The sequence below is a fragment of the Pelophylax lessonae genome, assembly GCF_965119305.1.
Source record: "Pelophylax lessonae genome assembly, chromosome: 4".
Classification (NCBI taxonomy): domain Eukaryota; kingdom Metazoa; phylum Chordata; class Amphibia; order Anura; family Ranidae; genus Pelophylax; species Pelophylax lessonae.
This window is the reverse complement of record NC_138771.1, coordinates 507,018,316-507,044,061: the sequence shown is the minus strand read 5'-3', so window position 1 is coordinate 507,044,061 and position 25,746 is coordinate 507,018,316. Positions and strand designations below refer to the sequence as shown.

Here is a 25,746-nt window from a genome sequence, read left to right as displayed (position 1 = left end):
CCCGGGACAGATCAGAGGCTAGCCATTGTGGAATGTACTAGCCCTGACTGTACATTTTTTTTATTAAAAAAAGCTTTCCTAGGGTGGAACTCCGCTTTAAGCTAAAAAATCTGAAAGCATGGATTTTTGGAATGTGTTGTACTCACAGTGACCACGCAGCGTGCCATCACTCTGGTTTTTGGTGGAAATCTATAGATTGACATGGGGTGACCACGAATGTTCTGTTGGAGAAGACACCCTCCAATGTCTTCTTCTTTATCTTGTGACTGGTTAATGATTCTTACAAAACTGCCACTGGGGTCGACTTCAGAGATTTCCAGATTCCCAAGAGCACTAGGGGAACCCAAACACATTGTCAATATAAGTTTTTCATATTTTCACTGGGTCTAAAGTAAGGTATACAGTATAGTAAAAACAGAAAGGATTTATTTAAATATTTTACTAGCATGTTAATTGGGGGCTGGGGAAGGCGAAATACACTGCCTGGCCAAAAAAAAAAGTCACCACCAAAAAAAAGGTCACACACTCTAATATTTTGTTTGCTTTAATTACGGCATGCATTCGCTGCAGCATTGTTTCAATAAGCTTCTGCAACCTCACAAGATTTATTTCCGTCCAGTGTTGCATTCATTTTTTACCAAGATCTTGTATTGATGATGGGAGAGTCGGACGACTGCACAAAGCCTTCTCCAGCACATCACAAAGATCCTCAATGGGGTTAAGTACTGCACTCTGTGGTGGCCACTCCATGTGTGAAAATGATGTCTCATGCTCCCTGAACCACTCTTTCACAATTTAAGCCCGATGAATCCTGGCATTGTCATCTTGGAATATTCCCGTGCCATTAGGGAAGAAAAAATCCATTGATGGAATAACCTGGTCATACAGTATATTCAGGTAGTCAGCTGACCTCATTCCTTGGGCACATGCAGTAACTATCCAATAGGATAGTTACCGCATGCTTAGTTTAGTTAGTTGCTTAGTTAATTCCAGGTGGCAATATAACCAGGTTATTTTTTTTTTACTTTTGGATGGAGCGGGGAAAGGTCAGATTCTCTGTTTTTATTCTGCTGTCTGTGTGGCAATGGGGAGATTTATCCTCTCTTACTGTCTTACTGTGACTCAACAGGAACAGAAAAAACCAACAAAGGGGACACAGCAATATAATCCCAATTGAGGTGCCAAAACCATTTTACTTCACCTGAAACTAAAAAAAGTTTGAGTTTAACACACTTTGATGGCATGACCTCATTACTCTATCACAGCCTTACTCAACCGGGGTACTGCGGCACACTGGGGTGCTGTCTGGGATCATCAGGGGTGCTGTGGCCGGGCTGCCCTTTTTCTTTGGTCAGCTAGAGGTGGTGGGTGGGACCAGGGGTGTGGCCCCCCTCTTTCCCTTCTCCTAAAGTTCCAGTAGCTGAAAATGGGGAGCAAATATATTACCCCTGAAGTCTTCAATCTCTAGCCCTGCAGTAAGTGGTTGATATGGAGAAACTTACCCAGCAGGAATTCTGTCTGTCTGCTCACCGACTGCCCTGCCACTACATACTGTTCACTGATTGCCCTATCACTACATACTGCTCACTCACTGCCCTGCCACTACATACTGCTCACTGACCACCCTGCCTCTACATACTGCTCACTGACCACCCTGCCTCTACATACTGCTCACTGACCGCCCTGCCACTACATACTGCTCACTGAATACCCTGCCACTACATACTGCTCATTGACTGCCCTGCCACTACATACTGCTCACTGAATGCCCTGCCACTACATACTGTTCACTGACTGAATTGTAATTACATACTATTCACTGATTGCCCTATCACTACATACTGCTCACTGACTGCCCTGCCACTACATACTGCTCACTGAATGCCCTGCCACTACATACTGCTCACTGACTGCCCTGCCACTACATACTGCTCACTGAATGCCCTGCCACTACATACATCTCACTGATTGCCCTGCCACTACATACTGGCCACTGACTGTCTTGTCACTACATATTACTCACTAACCACCAATATGTACTGCTCAATGGCCACCTTGCCACTATGTATTGCTCTCTGACTGCTTTGCCACTAAATGCCACTCACTGACCGCCCTGCCACTACAAACTGCTCATTGACCCCCATGCTATTAGGTACTAATCACTAGCTGCCCTGCTGCTACTGCTAACTGACTGCCCTACAATATGTACTGACCACTGGTCGCTCTACCACTACATACTGTCCGCAGATTTGGACATTGTACAGGTACAAGGCAACCCTGTGTCACAAACTACAGACCACTGAACTCTGCCCCTAACTACATTTTAGGCCTTGTTAACAAGGGTGAATTTAAGCATTCATCCGTGTGAGGCCTGTGTTTGCTTGCAAAGGGATGCACAAGTGTTCCATGAATCTGGGTGCAGGCTTTTCCATTCATATCAATTGGGATGTAGCGGTCACAGGGACGCAACTGATTGACAAATTTGACATCCGTATGGGTGCGGTTGTATGTCCCTGAATGCAGACAATGTGAGTTCAGGTACCCACACGGATGTCAGATTGGGAGCGGCAGTTGTGTCTGTTCAGCTGCTGTATCCCAGTTGATATGATTGAGACTGACTGCATGCATTGGACACCTGTGCATCCCTGTGTGGGCAAACAAGGTCCTTGCATGGGTGTACACTTTAGCACGCCTTTGTGAATGAGGGTTTAGACTTGTATGTCCTGAGAGTGCATCATTTTAAAGGGTGCCATGACCGAAAATTTTTTAAGAAACACTAGTCTTTCAGATTAACACTTAAAGATAAAAAAACTGTACATTTAGGAAACCTCTCTTGAGAGAAATATGGTGTCCACTGTCCACTGCTTAAAAATGCTAGTTTATGCCAGCCCACTTGCCTTTGATAATTTGAACCACTGACCCAGAACATGTGCACAAGCAAATGTGACAGTTATCATTCACGGCATGCCTTGAATGTAACTCTTTTGGGAAATTAATAAATCAATGGGTTTACAGTGGGAGCAGGACATTAGCCAAGTGACGAGCATTTTCATAAAGTCAGCAATGGTAATTCCCACAGGACTTTCATGATACAGTATGTTTACCTTAAAAAAATTTTAGCGAGCATTATCAGGCTTGTTGAGTATGATAAGGAGCACTGTGTAAAATAAAATGCAGCCAATGGGAATTCAATTTTTCCCTACAATGTATTGAATTCTGATTAGTAGCTTTAGGGTACTACTTGTTGCACATTATTATTGACCTGTGTGCAGTTTTTTGCAGTTTTTCCAAGCAGCTTATCCACATAGTGATACCTAGTGAGTAAATAGTCATTATGTCATTGTTGTGGCTCATAATAAGTGTAAAATGCTGTGTACAGCTCAGAAGAGACAGCCTGCAGCAATTTTCCTACGGAACATCGAGAACTGCGTGCTGCAATTTCTAAACTCTTATTATTTATTAAAGGTGGATCTTATACAGTTATTTTCTCCCCACGCTGAGACACACGTCTGCCCTGCAAAAAGCAAATGTGTGTTTGCCCCGGGGCTGCAGAAGAGTGGGCGGATTATTTTGACTGCTTAGCCATTGGTGCTGGGTCCAGGAGAGTCTCCTGATATTCAGTCTGCTTCTAGGCAGAGGCCCTGGATGTGGGGTGCTACAGAGGAAAGATGCTTGAAAAAACAAACAATCTAATCTTTGGCTTTAAGGAGAACTCCAGTCCAATAGAAAAGCAGACCACTTTTAATTTTGTATAGAGGAGTTTTTTTTTCTCACTTTCTATCCTGGTAACAAACAGTTCAAAGGCCACACATGGTAGGAAATCTTTCCATTGTGGACCGAAAGGAGCAGCCAAAACAGGAATGTTAAAATGTAAAAATGGTCTTGCCTTTAAAAAATAGTCTGGGGTCACCCTAAAAAAAAAAATCATTAAAATACCCTTGCTAGGCATGCAGCCTAGCTGGCCAGAAAAATGGGGAGTAGCAAACATGCCCTCCCAATCCCCCTTTAACCCCTCCCCCTCCCCAGGCCATACAGGGTCACATGCCATTCCCAGTAGCTTGCAACGGCAAACTATCAAGACTCCCTCCCCCCACACCATACCCCCCCCCCCCAACTACCCTCTGGCAAGGCATTTTTGGGTTGATTTACTAAAGACAAAAAGACTGTGCACTTTGCAAAGTGCAGTCATACTCTTCAAGAGCATTTGCTCCAGAGCTTCGTAAATTAAGTTCTGCATCCAAACATGTGCAAGCAAAACTGCTGTTTATTTAAATATCCTTGCACTCGATTGGGTACTCTTTGCAAAGTGAAGCATTACCTCATTTAATAAGCTCTGGAACAACTGCACTTGCAGAGGGCGCCTGCACTTTGCAAAGTGCATGCACAGTTGATTTGCCTTTAGTAAATCAACCCCATTGTCCCCATTTCGATTCTTCCCCACGTCCTGTCCTCCAAAAGGAATGTGGTGATTTGTGGGGGATGGGGGGGGTTATCGGAATCTCCATGCCCCTATTTAAACTAAAGGGACCTCCAGATATCCAGACATCCCCCTATGTGAATGATTATGGGGTATATAGTACCACTTATTACTCATTAACAAAAAAGAAAATAGTAAATAAGAACACGGACCCTTTAAAAAAACGTTAAAATTAAAAGAATAGTGTCCCCCAATGTAAATTTAAGAACAGTCACAATGAGTGGCACCTGACGATGTAGATCTGCCACCATGACAACCCACCACAACAATACTGCCCTGACGCTACTCCCACCACAATTGACAGCTGGTCGATGTCATTGAATAAATATGGATCCTTGCCAGCATGCTTACATTTTCAAACAGAAACTGGTGGGGGTCTGTCATTTAGAGGCAGAAGTGATACTTCTAATAATGACTACGGCTTGGGTGGGTGGGTGAATGGCCAAGTATGGCTAGCTTGTTTGCCTGTTCGCTGAACTGCAAAAGCCTGAGTACAGGTTAAACTCGTGCCTAACCCAATGCTCATGCCTAACAGCAATAGCAACCTGATAGTTACTTAACACTTCACACATTACAATCTATGCCTATGAAACTGGCCATTCTATGGGAACCTGGAGCAGTGATATGTATTTATAGGTTAGCCAGGCTAGTAAAGGATAGCAGGCTTACGTCATAACAGGTCCACTGGAAACTACATATTTATCAGAATTTCAGCTAAGAACTTTTTAGTTCCTTTTGCCTTACCTCCCACCATAGCCTGACTAATTATACTGTCTTAAAAATGTGAATATTGATTCATCTAACTTGCTCAAGATAACTGAGATACAGAATTACTATTCATCAGAATTTTCCATGCTTTTTATTGCCCAACTCAGCTCTTGTGTAACTCTGAAGAATCCAGCTGCTTGGAGGAACATCTCATTTGCAGAGCTGACATACCCAGACTCCCTCACATGCTAATCGAGCATAGAATTCTATACATTATTAAGTGCTCGTCTCCCGACAATGCCAAGCTCAAACTTTAAAACGAATATGAAATTAATGTCAAATAATATTGCTTATTTAGCTGTTTGTGAGAAAATAAATTCCTGTATCAGCATTAAATCCAGACTGACAACTTCTAAACAACTCAAAACTATTCATGCAGATTCCAAGAAATATTGAGATAACCACTGGAAAAAAAGATATCTGCTTAGAATGAATACAATCCATACAGAATCTTCCACAACATTTAAAGTAGATGTAAATGCTACCTAAAGCACAGTGTATTATAAACAATTGCCATGAAATCCTCTTTTCCCCTTTTATTTTCATCCTTTGTTACATCTCAGTGCTAATGGTCTCCTGCAGGCTCTTTGCTGCCACTTCCGGTCTACATGTACTCCAGCAATGGCTGCATGGCATTTCCCAGGGCAGGTTTCCTGATGGCGACCATGCCTCTGCAATGTATGTTAATGTAGCAGCACCCTCCTAGGTAGGCATCTATTTGCTCCCTCTGCTTATCAGGGAAACCTGATCTGTTAGTTTACCTGTCACATGTTTCCAAGTGTGATTCACTGGTTATGAGGGAGTGTCCCCACTGTATCCAATAAGGGAGCCAGTTGGACAGTGGAGGAAACCTAGCCAGTGACACATCAAGTTTTATGGCAGTCCCAGTGGGAGGGCATTCCTGCAATGCATCCTGGGATTGCCCATAAATATGGAGGGGACATGTGACAGGGTGTCTTTTGGCGGGAGCAAAGTCCCAGGAGGAGGTGGACAGCTGTCTCTACTCCTGCAGGTGTGAGGAAGGTGGTCGGCCTAGTGAACCAGGTGTGGAGCTGAGCTGCAGAGGATCCAGAGTGCTGACAGTGGAGCTGCTGGCAGAGTCTCTTGGGAAAGACAGTGTCCGTGAGTACCAGGAGGTTTGCTAAAGGGTCGGCCCAGGAAGGGGGACCGCTCCAGAGAAGTCAGGGGGATCAAGGAGATTGCTCACACAGGAAGTGTAACAGTGAAGTAAAGGGGGTGCCGTGTAGTTGACCCTGAAGAATAGGAACAAAGGGGGTGCCAGGAAGGGCCCTGAAGATTGTTCTGCAATACAGTACAGTTTACCACAGACAGTTCATTTATTACTACTTCAGTGCTACTGACAAGGTGAAGAAGCGGCCTAGCCGCACTCAGCATTATTCAGTTGTCCCAGCTAATTGTGCATAGTTATACAAGTTGGAGTATCCCACCCATTTCCTTCTCCCATCCAAGTTCTCAATAAAAACACAAAAACCAAAGCTCCTACCTAGACCATTTCCTGACTGAGCCAAAATCACTTGGAAAATGTTGAACTGTCGTGCTGTTGCTAATGGTAACCCAGGGGAACCCGTAACCAGCAGCTCCCAAGGGAGTCGTGCTACATTAACATAGCCACTTGTCATCCCCATTGGAAGCCCGTGGGAAAGGATGGCAATGCAGAAGCACAATTAAGAGACAGAGACGGAGTGTTTTCACCCTATACCAGAAGGTTCTGGACAAGGACCGTTATGGCTGGATCCTTTGGGGTTATTTTAACTAACGCTACTAAGTTAAAAATACTGAAAGTGATTTTTAAAATAACATTAACATGTTAAAGATTATCTAAGATTTTGGTAATTGGGTTTACATGTAGTGGAATTACACCACTGCGTTTTTGTTTAATGCATTTTCTGCTGAAATCAATAGAGTTGCTTTTCAATGCATTAAGATGTACAATAATGTGCGTCATAATGCAAGTAAACACAGGTGAATGCATAATACGATACATGATGACATTCAATACAAAGTGCATTGAAATGCACAATGAAAATGAACATTGATATACATTTTGATGCTTTTCCATGTGCTCTCAATGGAATCGCTTCAAGGTGAAAAAATGCGTAGGTTTTCCTGCTTAAAAGTAAAGTATAATATGTTTTTGCACATTTGGATTTTACACATTTTACTGTAACTGTTGGATTGATTTTTCTATGTTTACCTGCCTACTGTTCCGTATTTTGGTTATACTCATTTATATTTAAAGTTGTAAGTGTTCCTTTGTGGTCACCCATATATCAGGGACCTTGGTTACCTTCCATGCTTATCTTTTTGGGAAATTTTATTTTTCAGTTTTGGATAGAGTAGGAAGAGATTGGGGTGATTTCCTTTCACTTCCCATCCCCGAGGTACAGCAGGAGGTGGAAGGGACATAGCCTATAAACTAAGAAGAAATCTCCTCTGAAGCTGACTATACGTGGAACAAATTTTGCTCAGAGGAAGGCCTTGTTTGCTACCTCCTGCCCGATGTGGCAAACAAGGCCTTGTATTTTGGCTAAAAAATTGAAGAAGTCGGGCAGAAAATTGTCAGAGGAACAATGCTTGCATCCAACCAAATCGATGCACTGTTTGGGTTTATTGACAGCTGGTGGGTATGGCTGTCAAAATACTGTACAATAGCTGCAGAGGGAGATTCACCAAACCACATTATGTGGCATTAGTGCAGGAGTATTTTTTATGTATGTTTTTTGTATGGCAGCTTTAGATGATCATGAAATCGCTGCCTCATTTGTTGTGACAGGTGCTCTTTATTGTCTTAAACTTTACCCTGTGCTTTGCTGAACTGACCTGGAGACAGCAGTTTTCCTGTCATTTATGGTCAGTGGTGGAGTTTTGCTGATGCGTTTAGGGTTCACGTTGTCCATCACTGAACCAAACGAGTCTTGTCTTTTGCCGAGGTCTGGCGTCTGAACATTCAGAAGAGGGGCAGATGCTGACCTTTTAAAATGATTTATTTGGTCTTGAATATCTTCCTCTGAAACTGTAAAAGTACAAAAGAAAACCTTAGTCAAAATACACCTAAAATTTTAATATTATTAAAAGATGAAATCCAAACTCCTTCCAGTGAATTCTAACGTTGCCCTCTAGCAAGTCTCCTGATGAACTAATGAAGAGAACCTATGCGTTTTAATGCTAACTCTTGTATATATTTGAGGTGTCCTCTTCTGGAGACAATTCCAACCCTGTACAGGGCAGATTTCAATGGTCTATTATGCCTTGGAGGCTGAAGCCTGTACGGTACCAGCCAGTAGCAGCAGCCCTAGTTGCATAATATGAACTTACTGACTTTGTGGTGAACTGTTGAATTGAGGCTGATTTACTGGTGTGTAAAACTCAACTCATGATGAGTGACCCAGTATATCGTAATCTCAGCAAGAATCATATTTCACAATCCATGCAGAATCATCTTCAATCGTTCGAAGACGTTCTAATATGTGAAGTATTTTGATGGGACATTAGAAAACCCAGAAAACCTTGTAGCTCCTCAATGTCTTTAACCCCCCCCCCCCACACACACACTTCCCCACTGCCTTCTTCTATCCCCTGGCTTGTAGGGGTTAAAGCCCATCCTTGGCAAACTGAAAAACAATCCCCTGCAGTATGCTATGTCCACACAGCAGGGCTTAATTGCTCGCTTTGTTCGAGGGGAACAAAAAAAGATCCTTCATTTTCTCCACGGCTGCAGCTAGATCATTCCCCACAACTTTTTCTCCCCCACGCTCCAGCAGTCTAGGGTCTTCACGTCATTAGGACCAAAGCAGGGTTCAAAGCCCTGCCTTGATCGTGATAATGCCAAGGGACAGTCCATCCGCGAAACGTGGGGAGCTCCATCTACTGGGGTAGTAGAGGATCAAGGAAAAATGTTTCTACTCTCCCCTAGACAAGACAAGCTAATAACAAGCAACACCACTGCTAGGGATAATGTTTTAGTTGCCCAGAGTTGGGCTGTAATGTTTGTTTAGTCTAGGGGCAAAGAATTAAAGTAGTTGTTAAGACTGAAGATTTTTTTACCTTTAGCATTCCAACCATGAAGGTAAAAACCTTCACTATACAGCTCCCCCCAGCCCCCCCCCCAATATATACTTGAACCCTATCGTGATCCAGCCATGTGCATGAGAGCAGCTGCTGTCCTGGCTCTCTCCCTTCTCATTGGCTCAGAGACAGCTGTGGCCAATGAGACCAGTGAGGAGAGAGCAGGGGGCGGGGCTGAGCCCCGCTCTGTGTGTCTTATAGACACATGGCTCACTATGGGAGCACTTAGCATGGGGAAGGAGCCAGAAGTGCTGGCAGGGTACCCCAGAAGAGTGTAATGTTCTGGTACCTTTGGGTACCCTAATTACTCTTTCATAAGTGTATGCGCCCCACCATTCTCTTTTGGTAAGGTGCGCATACACCTTTAAGACTGATGCTGTCATCACTGAGCGCCGGACTGATGGCTATTTAGATCGCCGGCTCTCACTCACATGTGTTCGTTCAAACTGCTTTGTGCCTTGATGCTAACCTGTCTTGAAGCTCTCATGCTTGCAAGCTTACCTCGCTGTCGGAACCACGCTGCGCTGATCCCTGTATCCCGCTACCGGATCATCCGCTCTTGCCGAACCTCTCCTCTGCTACATTGCTATTAGTGATAAGTACCCCGTAGGGGAAACCTCTATAACTTTCATACTAAAGCTTACACTATCTAGCTCTGCATACTAAGGACTATTACTACATCTGCATTATCTAAGATTGCTAGCTCTTGAGCCTACTACCACCTGTTCTTGCACTGGGTTGATCTCTCTTGTATGTCCACCTGCTACTCTGTCATCTGCTACCATACATGATTGCTAAACCTATCTGCATCTCATCTGCTGCTATCTTACTTACTTTTAAGAACATTTCCTTTCAAGTGTCTGTCATCTACCATCTCTACCCAACCTGTCTCTTCAGCCTATCATCACTGTGTTACTATATACATAAGCCACTCTAGGAAACATCTTATTGAGTGTGTGTATTTACTTGCTGAATTGAGATCCTCCACACATGATGAGTCATTGAGAGTTGGGAATGGTGTCTCAGCGTTTCTCTACATGACTACTGAAGTGGAATATTTCTGCAGCTGAAAATCCACATCATACATAAAACGCAGGAGCGTTACAGATTGAACGAACCACAAATGGATTCAGCAGAAATAACCACTCAGATGACACAATTAAAACAGCAAGTACCTGCGTTAATACACGCACTTGCTGACTTAAAAGAAGACAATCAGGCTCTGTCGCAGCAGGTAATTAGACTGACACAACTTACCACTGCTCAGTCCCCTGAACCCAAAATAAATCCTCCTTTGGTATTTACAGGCGATCGCAAAAAACTTTGCGAATTTAAAAACGCATGTGAGTTACTTTTCTTGCTAAAACCCCGTACCTACCTTACTGATCACATTAAGGTTTGTACTATTATTTCTTACCTAACAGGCGATCCTCGGGCCTGGGCAGACTCTCTTTTTGAGAAAAGCGACCAGCTTCTCAACTCCTATGCCTTGTTCCTAGCAGAACTCACTAGCCTATATGATGATCCCAATAGGCAGAGTACTGCCGATCTTCAATTAAGATCCTTGAAACAAGGTGGGAGACCTGTAGAAGACTTTGTTGCAGAATTCAAGAGATGGACCCTTGATTCAGAATGGAATGATGCAGCTCTGAAATCCCCATTTAGGCTTGGCATATCAGAGGCCGTTAAGGAAGAGCTCGCCCAAGCGGATCTGCCAAAAACCCTGGATGCATTGATACAACTCAGTATCACCATAGATAGAAGACTACGAGAAAGAAAGGCTGAGAAAATGGGAATGCCATTATCCAGTTCTTCTCGGATTTCGGCCGTTGACCCCGTTCCTATGGAGGTAGGAACCATACGCCCACCTCTATCAACTATGGAAAGAGCCAGAAGACGATCTGGTAATCTCTGCTTGTACTGTGCATCCCCGGATCACAAGATAAACGTCTGTCCCCTAGTCTACAAAAAGAAGGGTGAGTGTTCACATGTCCTCCTAGGGGGATTGACAACTTCAATCACTAACCCTTACCTTTCTGTTTGCTTAACATTACAGTGGGACCAGAACAGGATTACTACTAAGGCCATGATTGACACAGGATCTTGTGGAAATTATATTGACATACGTTTTGCTGCTTTAAATAAAGTTCCTATTATTTCTAAACTTAAACCTGTCTCAGTGAGTCTTATTAACAGTGTTCCTTTATCCTCTGGTCCGATCACTGATCAGACACAGGCACTCCTAGTCACTACTAACGGGTCTCATATGGAGACCACTACCTTCGATCTAATATCTTCACCCCACTTTCCCATTGTTTTGGGACTTCCCTGGTTGCACACACATCAACCAACCATAGATTGGAAGGAACGGACCCTGACCTTCCTCTCTTGCTATTGCGAGGGTACGTGTAACCTCCCGTCTTTCGGGAAGATCCTGTCTGTGGTAACAGATGAGATTGCACCACTATGTTATCAGGATCTCTCTGAAGTTTTTCTTGAGAAAAATGCTCAAGCACTACCTCCCCATCGAGACTATGATTGTAGCATTGATCTACTCCCAAATAGCAAATTGTCGTTCGGTCATGTTTATCCTCTTTCACAGGATGAACTTTCCCATCTCAAAGACTATTTGGATGAGAATTTGGAAAAAGGTTTTATTAGACCTTCCACTTCTTCCACAGCAGCAGGACTCTTTTTTGTCCGCAACAAGGACTCAAGTCTCAGGCCTATCATCGACTATAGGCAATTGAATGCTATTACAATAAAAGATCGCTATCCTCTACCGCTTATCCCTGAGCTCATTGAGCAGGTGCGTGGAGCTACCTATTTTTCAAAATTGGACCTGAAAGGAGCATACAATCTCATTCAAATCCGTGATGGACACGAGTGGAAGACTGCATTCAGAACCAGATACGGATTGTTCGAATATCTTGTAATGCCATTCGGGCTATGCAACGCCCCTGCAGTTTTTCAACGATTTATAAACAATATTTTCAGAGACTTACTAGATGTCTGTGTTGTGGTATATCTGGACGATATACTTATATACTCACGATCCCTGTCTGAACACATAAGACATGTAAGACTAGTATTATCGAGATTGCTTGCACACAACCTTTATGTGAAACTGAAAAAATGCTTGTTTCATAAAGAAGAGGTACTGTTTCTAGGCTACATCATATCCAAAACAGGAATCGAGATGGACATGAGTAAGATATCCTGCATTCAGGATTGGCCTACACCAACCACACGCAAGGCGCTACAGCGATTCCTTGGATTTTCGAATTTCTACAGGAAGTTCATTAGAAACTTCTCTGCCATTGTGAGACCCCTCACACAGCTCACTAGCATTAAAAAAACATTCAAATGGTCAGATGAAGCAAATAAAGCTTTTCACCTGTTAAAGACAAGGTTTACTTCTGCTCCCATACTACGCCATCCAGACCCATCCCTCCAATACATTCTGGAAGTAGATGCGTCAAACATGGCAGTAGGAGCAATACTCTCCCAACGACCAACTCACACTTCACCACTTCATCCAGTCGCCTTTTTTTCTAAATCCCTAAGCAGTCCAGAGATAAATTACCCCGTGGGTGAAAAGGAACTGCTTGCTATAAAATTGGCTCTGGAGAATTGGCGACATCTACTCGAAGGCACCCAATTACCAATACTTATATACACGGACCATAAAAATCTCCAATATCTTCAGACTAACAAAACTCTCGCACCGACAGGTACGATGGTCACTATTCTTTCTAAGGTTTAACTTCCTAGTGACCTACACACCTGCAGATAAGAACAAAAAGGCGGATGCACTATCACGACTAACTGAAGAAAACTACTTTGAAATCCCTTCCGTTCCTATAATACCTCACAAACGCATTATTGGAGTTGTCCGTTCCTTGAAGGAAGAGGTTTTGCATGGTATAAGTTTGGATTCACCCCCACCACAACTAAATACTGATGCAGAAGGCTTCCTCTACTACAACGACAAACTTTACATACCACCTACCATACGCACCAAGATCTTGGAATTATCGCATGATGTGCCAATGGCAGGACATGTGGGTATGACAAAGACTATTAATCTGATTGCCAGGCAATTCTGGTGGCCTGACATGAAAACATCTATACAAAAATTTGTCTCTTCATGCAATGTCTGTGCCAGGTCCAAAATTGACACTACGAGACCATCCGGTCTACTATGCAGTCTACCAATACCCCAAACTCCATGGAAAGTTGTGTCCTTGGACTTTATAGTGGAATTGCCTCCTTCCAAAGGATTTAATACCATCTTAGTGTCAGTGGACCATCTGACAAAAATGGCACATTTCATTGCTATTCGCAGACTACCTTCGTCCAAACAAACGGCAGAACTCCTGATGAAACATGTCTTTAAGTTACATGGTATCCCAAAAACTCTTCTGTCTGACCGTGGATCACAATTTATTTCCAAGTTCTGGCAAGAACTATGTCACATACTACGGATACTACGGAAGCTCACTTCTCCTTACCATCCGCAGACCAACGGACAGACTGAAAGAGTCAACCAATGCATCGAGCAATATTTACGTTGTTACACTTCTTACCAACAGGATGATTGGGTGGATCTTCTCCCTCTGGCAGAATTTGCCTACAACAACGCAACCCACAGTACGACCAAGCAGAGTCCGTTCTACTTGAACTATGGGTTTCATCCCTCTATTCTTCCACCACGCATCCTTCCTTCAAATAACCCAGTAGCTTCAGACTATCTTACCCAAATAAAGGACTCTCTGGGTTTGCTTAATACTACTATTGCACACGCTCATAGTCAACAAAAGAAGTACTATGATCTTTGCAGAAGACCTTCTCCTCAGTACGCTATCGGGGACCTCGTTTGGCTCTCAACAAAAAATTTAAGACTGAAAATCCCTAGCAAAAAGCTTGGACCTCTGTTCTTGGGACCTTTCCCAATCAAGAAACTTATTGGAAAAGCTGCAGTACAGCTTACATAGAAACATAGAAACATAGAAACATAGAATGTGTCGGCAGATAAGAACCATTTGGCCCATCTAGTCTGCCCAATATATCTGAATCCTATGAATAGTCCTTGGCCCTATCTTATATGAAGGATAGCCTTATGCCTATCCCATGCATGCTTAAACTCCTTCACTGTATTTGCAGCTACCACTTCTGCAGGAAGGTTATTCCATGCATCCACTACTCTCTCAGTAAAGTAATACTTCCTCATATTACTTTTAAACCTTTGCCCCTCTAGTTTAAAACGGTGTCCTCTTGTGGTAGTATTTCTTCTTTTAAATATGCTCTCCTCCTTTACCGAGTTGATTCCCTTTATGTATTTAAAGGTTTCTATCATATCCCCTCTGTCTCTTCTTTCTTCCAAGCTATACATGTTAAGGTCCTTTAACCTTTCCTGGTAAGTTTTTTCCTGTAATCCATGTACTAGTTTAGTAGCTCTTCTCTGAACTCTCTCTAGAGTATCTATATCCTTCTGGAGATATGGCCTCCAGTACTGCGCACAATACTCCAAGTGAGGTCTCACCAGTGTTCTGTACAGCGGCATAAGCACTTCCCTCTTTCTACTGCTTATACCTCTCCCTATACATCCAAGCATTCTGCTGGCATTTCGTGCTGCTCTATTACATTGTCCTCCCACCTTTAAGTCTTCTGAAATAATTACTCCTAAATCCCTTTCCTCAGATACTGAGGTCAGGACTGTGTCAAATATTCTATATTCTGCCCTTGGGTTTTTACGCCCCAGGTGCATTATCTTGCACTTATCCACAGCTTACATTGCCAATAGACCTCAAAATACATCCCATTTTCCATGTGTCGCTACTGAAGCCCCATGTTCCTGACCAAGGAATAAGGCCTACGATCCCACCTCCTCCTCCTGTACAAGTTGAAGGTGGAGAAGAATATGAGATAAAAGAGATTCTGGATTCTCGTATCCACAGAGGAAGACTTCAGTACTTGGTTCGATGGAAGAACTATGGGCCCCAAGACGACACCTGGCTAATCACCTCTGACATACATGCCTCTAGATTAATCCGCAATTTTCATGCAAAGTACCCAGACAAACCAGCTCCAGAGGCCTTCAGGAGCCGGCCTTAAGGGGGGGGGGTACTGTAATGTTCTGGTACATTTGGGTACCCTAATTACTCTTTCATAAGTGTATGCGCCCCACCATTCTCTTTTGGTAAGGTGCGCATACACCTTTAAGACTGATGCTGTCATCACTGAGCGCCGGACTGATGGCTATTTAGATCGCCGGCTCTCACTCACATGTGTTCGTTCAAACTGCTTTGTGCCTTGATGCTAACCTGTCTTGAAGCTCTCATGCTTGCAAGCTTACCTCGCTGTCGGAACCACGCTGCGCTGATCCCTGTATCCCGCTACCGGATCATCCGCTCTTGCCGAACCTCTCCTCTGCTACATTGCTATTAGTGATAAGTACCCCGTAGGGGAAACCTCTATAACTTTCATACTAAAGCTTACACTATCTAGCTCTGCATACTAAGGACTATTACTACATCTGCATTATCTAAGATTGCTAGCTCTTGAGCCTACTACCACCTGTTCTTGCACTGGGTTGATCTCTCTTGTATGTCCACCTGCTACTCTGTCATCTGCTACCATACATGATTGCTAAACCTATCTGCATCTCATCTGCTACTATCTTACTTTCAAGAACATTTCCTTTCAAGTGTCTGTCATCTACCATCTCTACCCAACCTGTCTCTTCAGCCTATCATCACTGTGTTACTATATACATAAGCCACTCTAGGAAACATCTTATTGAGTGTGTGTATTTACTTGCTGAATTGAGATCCTCCACACATGATGAGTCATTGAGAGTTGGGAATGGTGTCTCAGCGTTTCTCTACATGACTACTGAAGTGGAATATTTCTGCAGCTGAAAATCCACATCATACATAAAACGCAGGAGCTTTACAAAGAGAAGGATTGGGGCTGCTCTGTGCAAAACCATTGCACAGAGCAGTTAGGTATGACGTGTTTATTTATTCATTCATTTTAGAATGAGCCTTTATTATCACTTTAAGGCACATATGTCAAACACAAGGCCTGTGGGCCGAATCCGGCTCACCGGACCTTGTCATCTAGTCCTTGCATCCAGTTTTGCAGAACGTGGCAGAACTCTATTCTACCACCTCCGGCTCTCACCCTCCACTCCTCGTTGACACTTGTAAACACAAAAGTCTTTTGTGTTTACAAGGAACAGCTTTGCTCTCAGTGGCCCCAAGAACTAATAGATCCCTGCACGCGTTTATGTCAGGACATGGCAGGGACAGATCCCCAGAATCTGAGAGAGAATGATCTCCTTACAAGCTGAGGCAGAGCCGCCTACACAGGAAGGTTCTAGAGCCAGGCCAGGTAGGAGATGCAAGGAAGTTTTGGTAGGTGGAAGTTGGGACTGGGATTTCACATTCTGCATAGAACACCCCTTAACCTTGCACTCTGTACACAGAAAACCTCTGAACTCTGTACAAAGTTTACTACTGAATCCTACACTCTAAGCATAGGACACCCCTGGAACTGCACTCTGTACATAGCGCACCTCTGAACTCTGCACTCTGTATGTTGCACACTCCTGAATTCTGTAGTAGCGTAATCCTGAACTCTTCACTCTCCCCAGATACAACCGGCCCTTTTTGGGGCAACCATACTACTGACACGGTTCACAATTACATTGAGTTTAACACCTCTGCTTTAAGAAGTAAATCCTTACCTTACCCCTTGCTCTAGCAGGCTCCCTCCATCACTGTGATAGGCCCCCAACATGTTCTCTGTAAGCTACAACTGGCTCTGGTCACATTCCAGTCTCCTCAGCATACCATACATAGTTAATATTCCTGTATTGTCCGTGATAATGCTGAGGCTGCACCCACTGACCGGTGAAGGAGAACGCTGGGTCCGGCCAAAGTGAGGAATAAGGTAAGTGACAGCGTCTTTTATGAAGCCCCCCCAGACCTAACAAGCAATTAACCCTTGCAATGCGAAGAGGCCCCACTGCAAGGGTTGATTTTTAAAATTTTCCTGGAGTTGGGCGCTATAGCATGTATTTTAGTAAACAATGGATATTTGCTTATATTGGTAGAATACATGTCAGCGTACCGAGTTATTTAGCTATTATTGTTCATCAGCAATCCAAAACTTAGGAAACCAAAATCAAATGGCACCCACCACAGGCATTATGTGGATTTCATATAATTTGGGACTGTAAAGATTCTAATGTTGTCAGACCCTACCTGGAAGATTGTCATTGAAATAACTGCACCCACATACCTATCAATTTAAAACTATATAAACATTGTTTTTATTTAAAGTTAGAATTTTATTTTTTTTTTTGTTTTCAAATATAAGTTTTTATTGAAGCAGGGAAAGTGCAACATCATGAACAACACATAAGTCAAATAAGTGTAACAATAAGTAGAGACATGTAAGACATCAGTCTTGTATATATCAACCGTATATTAATAATAGGTCCAGCGCTTCCCACGCTTACTTTTATACAGATAAAGCGAGAAAAAAGAGGGAAAGGGCAGAAAGAAAGAGAAAAAGAGAGCTGAAGGTATGGGGGGGGGGGGGCAAAGGGTAGTAAGGGAGGGGGACACCTGTCAAGAAATGACCCGAGTAGGAGAACTCACCCAACATCCAAAGGGAGACTGCGTACCCAGCAGCGCAGCACCCTCCTCAGATACAACAAATAGGTCCCAGTTCCGCCAGAGTAGAATTTTATTTGCTATACACTGCTAACTGAAAAAATAAATATGACAAAGAATATAGTTCTCTTATATTTACCAATGTTTTCTCCTTTATGGGAACTTTCCTCCCTAGCAGCAGGCAGCTCAGTGGAGTTAGATGTAGTTATCGGTGGAAGGACTTCAGTCATCTTGTAGTACTCAGGAATAATGTTGTGTACAGACGATGGGAAGGAATCAGTCAGTAGATTGGAGGATGAGGGGGTCTGTGGTAAGTGCCAGTTACTGACGCTCATCCTAGAAAAAAAAAAGAAAAATAATTTTTTCTTATTGTAATAAAACATAGACAGTTGTAGATTATCCCCTAGAGGGAGCTCTTTGTGTTTCAGTTCAACTATTCTGTCTCTCTCCTAACAAATGCTGAGATATCAGCCACACAGGAAATGCATTGTTACCAAAGGGTTGGCTGACAGTATTTTAAACATCTTCCAATTATTTTATTTATTTGATATCCATGCATATTCATACATTTCTATTTCAATATACTGTAAACAAAAAACATGATTTTATAAGCCAGAAACATTCTCAGTCAGAATTCTTTCGGATTGTGATTGGTTAATCATTTATATTTATCCTACTTTGATTTCTCTTTTAATAAGTTTTATTGAGGTTTTTAAAAAAAATACAGAACACAATATCATACAAATACATGAGTAAGACCTACAGTATATGGCAGTGGGTTTATCCTACTTTGATTTCTTACTTGTAGCCTTCAAGGAGTCTCAAAGTCCCCTGAAATGAGTTGGCCTGTTTCGATTATTTTATTAAATGTAAAAAAAAAAAAAAATTGGAGTACTGTATCTTAATCCTTTATTACATGCTTTTTGATGTTCTTAGATATCAACATACAAATGCAAGTTATGAAGGCTCTCCAATTTAGATTTGCCTATTTTCCTGAGAGCAGCCTGAATTATGTATGAATAATATCAAAATTACACAGCATCTTGACAAAACTAGTTACATTCTAATCAACTACAGACACCATAAAAAAAGAGATTCCAATTACACAGAATGGTTATACAAATATTATATATCATTATTTTTAGATATCTATCTATCTATCTATCTATCTATCTATCTATCTATCTATCTATCTATCTATCTATCTATCTATCTATCTATCTATCTATCTACATATACATATACAAACCCGATTCCAAAAAAGTTGTTACACTGTACAAATTGTGAGGAAAAACAGAATGCAATGATGTGGAAGTTTCAAATTTCAATATTTTATTTAGAATACAACATAGATGACATATCAAATGTTTAAACTGAGAAAATGTATCATTGTAAGGGACAAATAGGTTGATATTAAATTTCATAGCATCAACACATCTCAAAAAAGTTGGGACAAGGCCATGTTTACCACTCTGTGGCATTCCCTCTTCTTTTTATAACAGTCTGCAAACGTCTGGGGACTAAGTTGCTCAAGTTTAGGAATAGGAATGCTGTCCCATTCTTGTCTAATACAGGCTTCTAGTTGCTCAACTGTCTTAGGTCTTCTTTGTGGCATCTTCCTCTTTATGGTGCGTCAAATGTTTTCTATGGGTGAAAGATCTGGACTGCAGGCTGGCCATTTCAGTACCCGGATCCTTCTACGCAGCCATGATGTTGTAATTGATGCAGTATGTGGTCTGGCATTGTCATGTTGGAAAATGCAAGGTCTTCTCTGAAAGAGACGACGTCTGGATGGGAGCATATGTTGTTCTAGAACTTGGATATACCTTTCAGCATTGATGGTGCCTTTCCAGATGTGTAAACTGCCCATGCCACATGCACTCATGCAACCCCATACCATCAGAGATGCAGGCTTCTGAACTGAGCGCTGATAACAACTTGGGTTGTCCTTGTCCTCTTTAGTCCGGATGACATGACGTCCCAGTTTTCCAAAAAGAACTTCAAATTTTGATTCATCTGACTACAGAACAGTTTTCCACTTTGCCGCAGTCTATTTTAAATGAGCCTTGGCCCAGAGAAAACGCCTGCGCTTCTGGATCATTTTGATTGGTTTAGATATGGCTTCTTTTTTGGCCTATAGAGTTTTAGCCGGCAACGGCGAATGGCACGGTGGATTGTTTTCACCGACAATGTTTTCTGGAAGTATTCCTGAGCCCATGTTGTGATTTCCATTACAGTAACACTCCTGTATGTGATGCAGTGCCGTCTAAGGGCCCGGAGATCACGGGCATCCAGTATTGTTTTCCAGCCTTGACACTTACGCACAGAGATTGTTCCAGATTCTCTGAATCTTTGTATGATATTATGCGCTGTAGATGATGATAACTTCAAACTCTTTGCAGTTTTTCTCTGAGAAACTCCCTTCTGATATTGCTCCACTATTTTTCTCCGCAGCATTGGGGGAATTGGTGATCCTCTGCCCACCTTGAGACACTGCGCTTCTGAGAGGCTCTTTTTATACCCAATCATGTTGCCAATTGACCTAATAAATTGCAAATTGGTCCTCCATCTGTTTCTTTTATGTACATTTAACTTTTCAGGACTCTTATTGCTACCTGTCCCAACTTTTTTGGAATGTGTAGCTCTCATGAAATCCTAAATGAGCCAATCTTTGGCATGACATTTCAAAATGCCTCACGTTCAACATTTGATATGTTATCTATATTATATTGTGAATAAAATATAAGTTTGAGATTTTGAAATTAGTCCATTCCTTTTTTTACTCACAATTTGTACAGTGTCGCAACTTTTTTGGAATTGGGTTTGTATTTCATTATATATTAATATATATTTACATTTTTTTTTTCATTTACCAGTGTATTCACCTTTGTATTTGGGTATTTAATAATTATGTTCGGGACAAAAAAAAGTTTTATTTTAGTAATACAACAAATAAATACAGTTATATTTATGATTATTTTATGTTTAAGAACAAGCTTAAAGCATAGCACCATTTTTTTTCAGTCTGATTGTGGATTTACTGTTATGCTGCGATTGACCTGAATAGCCTATGTGATGAAGAAACTGGAATAGAAGTAGAGGTCATATTACACGCACACAAGTGAGAGGAAGGACACACTCCTCTCTTTCTTCGAAAGGATATGTGGCCAATGTGGATATGGCTGGTTTGAGCAAAAGATTGCATTTACCTTGTTTCCTTGGTTATTAAACTTTACTTACTGGTGTTCTTCTTCCTCCAGCATAGATTTCAGAGCATCCAGTTCACTCCGCAGGGACACATTGCTTTCCTGGAAAGTGTTCAGATCCTTCATCTTGGCCAGCAGAAGATCCTGCATCTCCTGATGAGACAGAAAATGCATGGTTTGTGTTTGTCGGACACCATGAGAAACCATGGGGCTGGTTTGTGCAAATGAAGAGCAAGGCTGTCAACAGTAGAAGGGTCTCAGTATGGAACATACAGTAGTTAAGCTAACCATATACATATTAATGTGTTAGTAGAATTAAAAAAAAAAATATATATATATATATATATATATATATACTGTATACGTAGCACCCTCCTAGGTGGTAGCTAGTGAGAGAGTATAGTTTTTGGTTCTGCCTGACTATCAGAGAAGCAGCAGGGAAATATATATTGCTTTCTGCCTACCAGAGAGAAGGATCTGTGAGTTAGGTCTGTTCTGTGTGGTCAGTGTGTGATTCATTGTCTATATAGTGTTTCACACTGGTCCAATAGGGAGGCATATTGGACAGTGTGAGGAAACCTGACCAATGAGTACACAGGCTTGGATACAGTCCCAGTGATTGGTAGAGACTTGCTGTCTCAGTGCATTATGAGATACTCTATAAAAGCCAGGAGCACATGTGCTGTGGGGTCTTTGGCTGGTGAGCAAAGTCCTGGAGGGAGGTTGGCGGCTGCCTCCTCCTCTGTAGCAGTGGCACGTGGTCACAGGCAGACGGCCTGGGCACCAGAGAAAAGGAACTGAACCCAGAGGTCCAGAAGAACTGACTGGAGGGGTAGAGACACAGGAGACCCTCGAAAAACAGTATCTTGAGTACAGGGGATCATGTCTAGGGGCCTGACCTGAGGGGGGCCACCCCGCTGTAGGATAGTCAGAGGGCGGGTGTCATTTTGTCAAGTGAAAGGGGATACTAGGCGGGTATCCTGAAGAAAATCTACCCAATTAAGTTGTCTGTACAGAGACTTAAGCTGAATTCATCTAGTGGCAAGATGAATCTGCAGCTGGGCTGCATTTTCAGACAGAAGTCCTCATCTATTGTGAATTGTTTAATTTGGAGTATCCCACTCTTCCCTTCTCCCATCCCTGTTTAAAATAAAACACCAAAAACAACTAAATACTCCTGGACTGTTCATTGACTGAGCCAAGAAGTAAAGTGTTAATTTGTGAATGCCAGTGTTGCTAACGGTAACCCAGGGGGACCCTAGAGTGTATCATCCAGCAGTCCTCAAGGGGGCAGTGCTACATATATATAGATATTCAATTAAAATTAAAAAAAGAACAGTTAATTACACAATGTAACACTTATCTGATAAATTATTTTTGATTGTGTCAGTGACCTCACTTAAGGCCCCAATCACACATCGGGTAAGTGGAACATGCATTTACACCCGTAGTTTTTTTAGGCATAGAGCAGCAATCTTTTTTTCTTTAGAGCATGTTTTGCCACGGTTTTCGCATATCTTGTTATGCAACTTACATGCCAAAATGACAGGGTCTTGGGTACCATTAAGAGATAATGACACCCAAATTCAGGGTGGAAATAATGGCACTGCAAGTGCATGTTGCTGCGTTTACAGAGCGGCCAAGTGTGAATGGGGCCTCACTGTTTGGCATTTAAACAATGCAGCCCGGTTACTGACCTGCCCCATATAATCTCTCTCTCTCATCTCTCTCATCAAAAGTTGAGTTTATACAATAAAGGAACAAATTCTAAGGCGTGAAAAATGCATTTATTTTTCAACATACTCCTCTGCTACATTTATACACCTATCCCAGTGTTTAACTAATGCCTGGGAAGCTTTGGCAAACAAAGATATGTCAGTATGCCTGAACCATCCTAGGACAGCATGATTCGTTATCAGTGAAGAAATGCTGACCTCCGACCAACTCTTTTAGGGATCCAAACAGGTGAAAATCACTTTACCTGCAGACGCAATTGTTCAAAATTTTGTTGGTGATGGTGAGTCCACATGCTTCCACTGCTCCAATTTGAGTGAAAAGATGTGCTCATGTTTCGTCACATGTAATGATGCGATCCAGAAAATCCTGGCCTTCCCTATGAAAACGCTCCTTCAACTCAACGCAGACTTCAACTCTTCTGTGCCAGTCAAAAGCGGAAAGATGTCTTGGTACCCAGCGTGTGCTAACTTTTAAAAAATGCAAATGTACACGTGAATGATTGTGTTTATCATTCCCACAGAAAGAATTGTCTCTTCTGCAATTTCACGACAGGTTATGGGTTTATGCATTATCCAGGATCAGGCGTTCCACACACTGAATGTTCACAGAAATGACTGCTGTGGGCTGGGAACCACCACGGCCGGGATCGTAACTGACGGACAGTAGGCCATCTATGAATCGTTCACACCATTCAAATGTCTTAAGCCTAGTATACACGCAACGAATTTCCGCCGACCGGTCGTCCGTCTTTTGTCCAGAGTTGTGTTTTGTTGGTTGGAATGTGCCTAGACTGCACACAAATTTTCCCGCACGACAAAATTCTACTTCAGAAGTGATGTCATGTGTTGGTTTGCTTTCTTTGTGTTCTTTCTTCTCTGAGCATGCCCAGTCTTGCTCATAAGATTTTTCCCAGTCTTAATCTGTACTGACTGCACGAAAATCGGATGTGTTTTGACGGAGGACAAAATTTTATAGCCTGCATACCAGAATTTTTTTGGCCGAAAAGTCGGAGTCGGTTGTCGGAAGCATCATACTAACAAGCCGAAAATCGTCAGATCGGTCGTCGGACGAAAATTCCTGGCTGAATTTCGACGCGTGTGTACGAGGCTTTACTGTGGCCGGGCGTCTTATCAGTGTACTGTGCTAGACGTCTTCTTTTGATATCTGTGGGTTTTATGCCTTCGTTCAAAAGAAACCTCATTACCACATGCTGTTCCTTGCACGCACTAAGGCCGGCCATACACAGTATGCATTTCTTTCCTGCAGCCACGGGTCGCAGGAAAGAAATTTGCACGATTCCCTCATGAACAAAGACAGAGCTGATAGGGGAAGCCCTCCTGCCGAGCCATTTTCTGCTCCCAGAGAGAAGACAGTGATTATTGCTAGCGTTTATAGCAGCCACTAGCAATAATCCTAATAAAATCTGGCAGGCTGGTTGTACCCAAGTTGATTTATCAATTAACTTGGTACATTTAGCCAGCCCATTATTGGTTCGGCCTGGGCACCAGATTCGAACCGTGTATGGCCGGCCTTACACTGTTGTCTGCCATCTTGACTATTGGTCTCTGGACTGGCCCGCGACATATGCACCGCCTATCAGTAACACAACACACTTGCCACTTACTACTGTGTGTAGTAGCGCTAAGCTAGCATCCCTTTTTATACCCGGATTGACTTAAACACCCCTCGTGTGTATGTATATATATATATATATATATATATATACACTGCTCATAAAAAAAATTAAAGGAACACTTTTAAAAAAACATCAGATCTCAACAGGGGAAAATATTATGCTGGATATCTATACTGATATGGACTGGGTATTGTGTTAGGAAAGGATGCTACATTGATTGATGGAAATTAAATATTAGCAACCTACAGAGGGCTGAATTCAAAAACACCCCAAAAATCAAAGTGAATAAATGATCAAGCAGACTAGTCCATTTTGCAGAAATTTTATTGCAGCAATTCAAAATGGTACTCATTAGTTTGTATGGCCCCCCACATGCTTGTATGCATGCCTGACAACATCGGGGCATGCTCCTAATGTGACAATGGATGGTGTCCTGGGGTATTTCTTCTCAGATCCGGACCAGGGCATCACTGAGCTCCTGAACAGACTGAGGTGAAACCTGGTGGCATCGGATGGACTGAAACATAATGTCCCAGCGGTGTTCCTATTGGATTTAGGCCAGGTGAATGTGGCATCACGCTGGAAGTCATTATGTAGGGCTCTGGCAGTGCTCATCCTGTTCCTCCTTGCACAAAGGAGCAGATAACAGTCCTGCTGATGGGTAAAGACCTTCTATGGCTCTATCTAGCTCTCCTAAAGTACCTGACTGTCTTATGGAATCTCCTCCATGCTCTTGAGACTGTGCTGGTAGATACAGCAAACCTTCTGACAATGGCACGTATTGATGTGCCATCCTGGAGGAGTTAGACTGCCTGTGCAACCTCTATAGGGTCCAGGTATTGCCTCATGCTACCAGCAGTGACACTGACCCTAGCCAAATACAAAACTAGTGAAAAACAGTCAGAAACGATGAGTAGGGAAAAAAATGTCAGTGGCCATCACTTGTAAAACCATTCCTGTTCTGGAGGTTGTCTCATTGTTGTCCATCCAGTGCACCTGTTATTAATTTCATAAACACCAAAGCAGCTGAAACTGATTAACAACCCCCTCTGCCACTTAACTGAGCAGGTCACTATCTCAGGACTTTTTTTGTACTTTTTTTATACTCTTAATAAAAAGTTTTCCTTTAATTTTTCTGAGCACTGTATA

At 42.4% G+C, this 25,746-nt stretch overlaps 1 protein-coding gene across 1 annotated transcript in view; it reads right to left on the bottom strand.

Annotated features, from left to right (window-relative positions):
• The window catches only part of LMNTD1 (lamin tail domain containing 1), a 204,312-nt gene that overhangs the window by 22,814 nt on the left and 155,752 nt on the right, over positions 1 to 25,746 (bottom strand). The window contains exons 9-12 of the mRNA XM_082252711.1: positions 21,259 to 21,377; positions 18,158 to 18,354; positions 8,087 to 8,279; positions 147 to 333 (exon numbers count right to left, since the gene is read on the bottom strand). Of these exons, the coding sequence (XP_082108837.1) occupies positions 147 to 333; positions 8,087 to 8,279; positions 18,158 to 18,354; positions 21,259 to 21,377 (696 nt within the window). The remainder of the gene's footprint in view (positions 1 to 146; positions 334 to 8,086; positions 8,280 to 18,157; positions 18,355 to 21,258; positions 21,378 to 25,746) is intronic.